Raw genomic sequence first — 6,474 nt, forward strand, 5'->3', positions numbered from 1 at the left:
TGAAAAATTTAAGGGGGGTCTGAATACTTTCCGTACCCACTGTAATAAATCATATGTTGTTTGACAGATTGTCCTATAAGAGTACTATTATAAAACAAAAATATATATGGGAATATAGCTGCAAGCAGAGATACGGGGCCAAGCCCTGAATGTACAGCAAGAATAGCAATGGCAGTCTATGGCAGCCCCATGAACCGTTAGTAGGAAAATGATGAAATTTGGCATACTTGTAGTGAAGGCATACTTATAGTGAAATGACCAACTTTGGGGTCCCTAGGACCAACTCTATAGCACCACCACCAGCTCAAAAAATTCACTATTCTAACAGTTATAACTTTTGAACCTGTTCTAGAAAAAAGAAACTTAGTACACCTGATTACGCTCCTCATGCTGATCACATTCTATAGCTTACATTAAGACTCCACCCATTACAGTAGTTGCCATTTTCAAAAGTCATGTGCCACACTGGATTTGAACCCCCCACCTGAAAGGTTTGGGCCCAGTGGCTAGCAGAGTGTGCCACTCAGTTGACGCACATTCAACAGGCTGGTGAGTAGAGTAGAGCTTTCAGTGTGAGAATGACCACACAAAAGCATGACTTCGCATATTAACCAGATTAGCATGCTAAGCGAACTTAATGCAGCTGAAGAGCCACATAAGAAAGAATGGCAACCAATTAGCTTGCTAACCAATTTGCCTGTTAAGCTAACTAGCATAAGTCAACAAATACAGGCACGGTCTACTTCAGAGAGATATTTCTTGGGAACGGTAGTGAATATCAAATATCCATTCAGTCATTTCTATGCAGCTCGGTCTAAAGATTATCTGACCACATTTTGGACAAAATTGGACAAAATTTGTAGGAGGAGTAGTGAAAAACTGTTCAACTTTTATTAGCAAAAATAGCAATTTTTTTGGTATCTCATAATCCATATGTGGCGCTATTACCAACTTAGGAATGTACCCTCAGATCATGGTGTTGATAAAGCATACCAAGTTTCATTTTGTTTGATCTAAGTTTGGCCGAGATACAGCCTCTTAACCAATTTTGGGTCAGCATTGTTACGTTCACAACATCATAACATTTGAACAAAGATGAATATCAAAATTCTGTTCAGTCATTACTGTGTGGCTCAGTCCAAAGGTCATCTCTCTCTGCCAATTTTCAGAATAATTGGGCAAATTTTGAAGGAGGAGTAGCAAAAAACCCCCCAAAAAACTGAAAACTGTACTTTTCAAAATGGCCACTACTGTAATGGGTGGAGTCTTAATGTAAGCTATTGAATGTGATCAGCATGAAGAGAGGAATCAGATGAACTAAGTTTCATTTTTCTAGAACAAAGGGTTCCAAAGTTATAACTGCTTGAATAGTGGATTTTTAACTGGTGGTGGTGCTATAGAGTTGTTCCTATAAAGCCCAATGTTGGTCAGATCACTATTCATGACCATCACCACAAGTGTGCCAAATTTAATCATTTTCATATTTTCCATTCATAGGGCTGCCATAGACTCCCATTTGGGAAGAAGAAGAAGAAGAAGAAAACATTCAAACGCAATAAGGGCTATGCCCCTTCAGGGCTTCGCCCCTAAATATACTGGAAAATATTTCCATATGTGGCAAACTAGAGTTTATATTTTTCAATATACTGCATTATTTGCATGGACCATGTATAGCTATACATATACATATAATACATATAAAAGCTATATAGCAATGAAGACAAAAACTGCACTGTATGTTTCATGCTGAAGAACTATATATATGTAAAGAAGAACTATATATAAAGAACTATTCAATAAATGAAAAGCTGCAATTCCTTTTGTATTATTCAGTATATTGTAATGTATTAGCAATATATTTTCAAGAAGTTAATGTGTTGATCATTCATATATAAGGAAATATATTCTCTTGCATAAGGGTAGACGTCTGGGTCTGGAACAAGACCAAAACTGTAAAATCTAAATCTAAAACACAGTTAGCAAAAAGAAATGTTGAAAGCATGATGAAAAAATAAAGTTTCAATAACAGTTTTAATGTGGCCTTCAAATAACAAAAAGAAAAATTTTGTAATCTGTTAGTTTTAATTAAGAAATCAAGGAGAGGTAGGTACGTCTTTGAAACCTGAGCTCTTTGCAAGCTGTGAGAGGAAAAAAGTAGAAGAAGAGAGGAGAGAGGATGAGAAGAAGATGAGCTGAAATAAGGAGAGCGCGGATGAGGGGCTTCATTTAATGAGCTAATGCTGACTGCTTTCAGGAAATCTGAGCTATATGGGTGTATTAAAGGACGTCACCCTGTGCACACGGTTTAAGATCATTTCTTTATTAATATATGTCTGTGATATCGGGTAGGCCATCTGCTCGTTGCAGCAGCACAGATGGGTAGAAAAAAATAAAGCCAATTACTGTTGGCTGTCAGCTCAGCAGGGAAGAACTTAAGTGAAGTTCACATAAAAATAAGAGCCGTCCAGTCATGGTTAGTGGACGGGTAAGCAACACTTTTGGACATCTGACTACTAGCATAAAATCTTGTCCAGTTTGTAGCTTTTTTTCTGAAATAGTTGATAGCAGGATAATAAGCAAGCCAAAAATCATTCAAACAGTTGGAAAACAGTTCAACAGAATCAGATCAGAAAATGCTGAAGAAATGAGCAATAACATGCATAGACTTTTAATGTCTGTGTGTCCAGAAGTAATAAATGCAGTAACTCATAGCAGAACACACAGCACTGATTGTGGATGTCAAACAAAATGTTTGTTTGTTTGCTTTTAATGATTTTTAATATATAATTCATGCCTCTAATATTGGCAAATCCAGTAACTAGCTTTTTATAGAAACATTTGTTGTATTGAGCCACTACCGGCTGCCATCAGACAGACTGGAATGGATCTCATTCAGACATTGCCATCTCTGCTTGCAGTAAGCATCAGATGGCAGCAGTTTATGGGAAAAAGAGAAAAATAGTGCATTTGGACTATTGCCGTCACACTGTACACGTCCCAAGTGTGAACAAATTACTGAAATCTAATCTGACACTTCAGGCACATTTTAAAAATCTGATATCAATTGGATTCCCGGCCATTTTGGTTTGTAAAAATGTTGTCATGTCTTTTTTTTTTCAGCTCAGATTTCAAGTAGTTTTTCGTAATTTAATGACATGTATGTGCAAAGTGCACTTTAGCATCTGCTGCTGTCTGGATTTCCATCCTCTCGTCCCCTGCTCTGCATAAAAAAGCATCTGCTAAATGAATAATGATTCAGAAATATCGTAATTACAAGTTCCGAGCACATGAGTGAATGATCCCAATCTTGTTCCTGGAGGCCCAACACTGCACACTTTGCATGTCTCCTTAATCATCAGGTCATCAGTTTATTAGCAGAGACTCCAAGAGCTGAATCAGGTGTGTTTAATTAAGGAGACATGCAAAATGTGCAGTGTTGGGGGCTCTAGGAACAGGGTTGAAAACGACTTCAATCTGAAACATGGCGGAAGCACTGGTCTATAAAATGTATAATCTAAATGTAAAGAAGTCTGCAGTGAATAATGCTAGTAACTGAACTTTCACTGTATTAATATTGATTCAGTTGATGTGAACTAGAGGGCTGCATTGGGTTTGGGAGTGGGCGGTCAGAAAATTTCGCGGGAGACCCACGGGGAACGGTGGGATTTGGCGTGTAGTAGAAATGGTCAACACAAGAAGTTGAGAAGAAAATTAAAGTGGCTGTTTACTTGACAAAAGCAAAGCAAGGCAAGTCAGACAACAGTCTCAATTGTCACTGAAAAAAATGGGAAAGAGTTATACTTCGTAAGTTGCGATAAATGTGCAAAAGTGTTCGTTTACAACAGACATAAATCTGGCACCTCTGCCCTGAGGCGACATACCTTTTTTGCAATAGCCTGTTAAGCAAGCTATTGTGAATGTGAAATCTGTGAGAAAATCTGTTTTAAGCATTCTATTTATTTTATTTATTTAGTTTTGTATTTAATTTGTTAAAATTATATCTAGCCTATTTTCAAAGTTCTCTGTTTATTTATTTAATGTTAAAGTTATTTCCTAGTTAATTGTTTGGTGCGTGTGTATGCAGTAGGCCTAGCCTGCGTTTAAAAACTGAGATGCCGCTAGTTGCTGTTTTGTTTTAACGGTTAATGTTTTATAAGCTAATAAAAAAATACCCAATGTTTTTGTCATGTGTGGTGCTTTGGTTTAACATTGGTTACTTCATCTTATTTAAACGCAATCATGTTTAAAATCTGTTATTCTGGATGTTAAATTGAACCAATATTTAGTTTGAGTATTTGTGTACAGTTTTCACAAGCTCTGAGATAAAGTCCGTGGGAAGTGGACACAAACATTGCGGGCGCGGGCGGGAGTGGAACACATAGGTTGCGGGAGCGGGCGTTCCTGGTCATACATTCAGCGGGAGCGGGCGGGTGCGAGTTTAGGAAAACAGTCCCGCGCAGGGCTCTAATGTGAACTGTGTTTGATTATAATGAGTTTGTCACTGTGTGTTTGCAGGATGATTCCTCCCTCCAGTAAGGCCTTCCATGTCACCAACCTGGTATCTGGGACTCTGTATGACCTGTGTGTGCTGGCCGCCTGGGACGACAGCGCCACCACGCTCACTGCCACTAATGTGGTGGGCTGCGTGCAGTTCTACACCCGGGACGAGTACCCGCAGTGCCAGTCTCTGCATGGGCAGCTGTTGGGCGGCACCATGATCCTGGTGGTGGGTGGCGTGATCGTGGCCACGCTACTGGTGTTTATCGTCATCCTGATGGTGCGCTACAAGGCGGGGGACGGCGGAGGGGGCGGTGAAACCCCTGTCAGCAAGCTGAGCAACGTCAGTGAAACACACTCTCAAACCAATGGAGGGAGGCTGGGGCAGAACGGAGTGCCTCTTCTGGCACCCAAGATCAAGCCTAAAGTCAGCATGCAGGACGAAGTGGTGGAATTCAAGTGTGGTTCGCTCCAGAGCAGCTTGTCCTCTTCCTCCTCCTCTTCCTCCTCGGGTTCAGCAGATCCCACGCCCTACAGCCCCAACAGTGCCCTCGCCAACATTTGGAGATCTGCGCCTCCTAAGCCCCGCACCAACTTAGACCAGCTTCTAGGGGCCTTCACGTCGCTGGAGCTTCGGGGCCAGTCCAAGGAGCCGCGTCCGTCCGGGGGCCTGGCGAGTGCGGCTACTGCTTCGACCCCAGCGGGCCCTACTGACAAGGAGCCTCTGTTGGGCCGGACGCTGGACTCGCGGTTTAGCAAGCTGCTCATGTTGCCTCTGGACTCCAAACCCAAGAGGAGCCACTCATTCGACATGGGCGACTTCACAGTGTCCACGGCGCAGCAGCTGTGCTCGTACCCGCGCAGGATCAGCAGCATCTGGACCAAACGCAGCCTGTCGGTGAACGGCATGCTGCTACAGTGCGATGAGGAAGGGGACAGTGGCGGGAGCAAAGGCACCAGTGAGAGCTCTGAGTGGGTTATGGAGAGTACTGTATAGGGGCCGAAATGTACAGGAAGAGAGACCATATAAACTCCATCCTGCATGACTCTGAATATGTTTTTTTTATTGTTGTTATTCGCCTTGCCATATCCAGAACAGATGCAGCATTCAGGGGGTGAATTCACGAAATGATTGCACCACTCTAGATGCAGTTTTTCAGCACAAAAACCTGTCAAATCTTTCTAATGACCCTTGGTTTTCAGCATGCCTAATTTCTAAGTAAAGTAGGCTCAGTGTAGCTTGCACCGTATTTACACAGTTTGCCTGCTCCAATTAAGCCCAAAGTATACTTTTTTTTTTACGCATACACGAGGGTCCATGCATACAGTGCGTGATGCAAATTTCGTTACCGGAACAGTATGCGCACCATCCGATTTTTTTTAAACATTTTTTGTGCATATTTGGTACATGCAGGTCGCACATGCACATTGAATTTGTTTTGCACCAATCAGTTGTTTCACAAGGCGGCAATGCTGGCCACTATTTCACAGTAGAAAACCAAACTAAAGAGTCGAAACAACAAAATAATGGATTAACATTAACAAGCGTTTGTGTGAGGGGGTTATGAGATAGCAGCAACTTTAGTTTGAAAGAGTAAAAATATATTTTTCTCAGTCATAAATTCTGGAGAAAAACCGAGCAGACACTGGACTAAGATGAAGCCCCCCAGTGTAAACAGAGCAGAACCAACATAAATGTATTGCAGATATTGTTAAAGTTCAATAATGTTATGTCCACATTTTAGAATCAGTCTGATTCAAAGGAGAATCAGAAGGCTGAATCCTGACTGACAGAGGAGGAGCTGGGGATGGAGGAGGGTAATTAGCTGATTAACTGCTGATAATACTGAGCGACCTTATATATGAATGCTTAGATAGGTGTCGTATTCCTATAGGTTGATGGGGATCAGCTGAGAGTCAGCTGATGCGATCTTGACCAACGTGACCTGCCAGAACTAATGCTACGCTTGATTTTTG

At 41.5% G+C, this 6,474-nt stretch overlaps 1 protein-coding gene across 2 annotated transcripts in view; it reads left to right on the forward strand.

The window, feature by feature from the left end:
- Window positions 1-6,224, forward strand: part of LOC107558970 (leucine-rich repeat and fibronectin type-III domain-containing protein 2-like) — an 18,247-nt gene extending 12,023 nt beyond the window's left edge. For both annotated transcript variants that reach the window (XM_016242684.1, XM_016242683.1), the window contains exon 3: window positions 4,516-6,224. In XM_016242684.1, the coding sequence (XP_016098170.1) occupies window positions 4,516-5,494 (979 nt within the window). In that variant the 3' untranslated portion in view covers window positions 5,495-6,224. The remainder of the gene's footprint in view (window positions 1-4,515) is intronic.
- Window positions 6,225-6,474: the final 250 nt, after the last annotated feature.

The sequence above is a fragment of the Sinocyclocheilus grahami genome, unplaced genomic scaffold, assembly GCF_001515645.1.
Source record: "Sinocyclocheilus grahami isolate Dianchi unplaced genomic scaffold, SAMN03320097.WGS_v1.1 scaffold668.1, whole genome shotgun sequence".
NCBI lineage: Eukaryota > Metazoa > Chordata > Actinopteri > Cypriniformes > Cyprinidae > Sinocyclocheilus > Sinocyclocheilus grahami.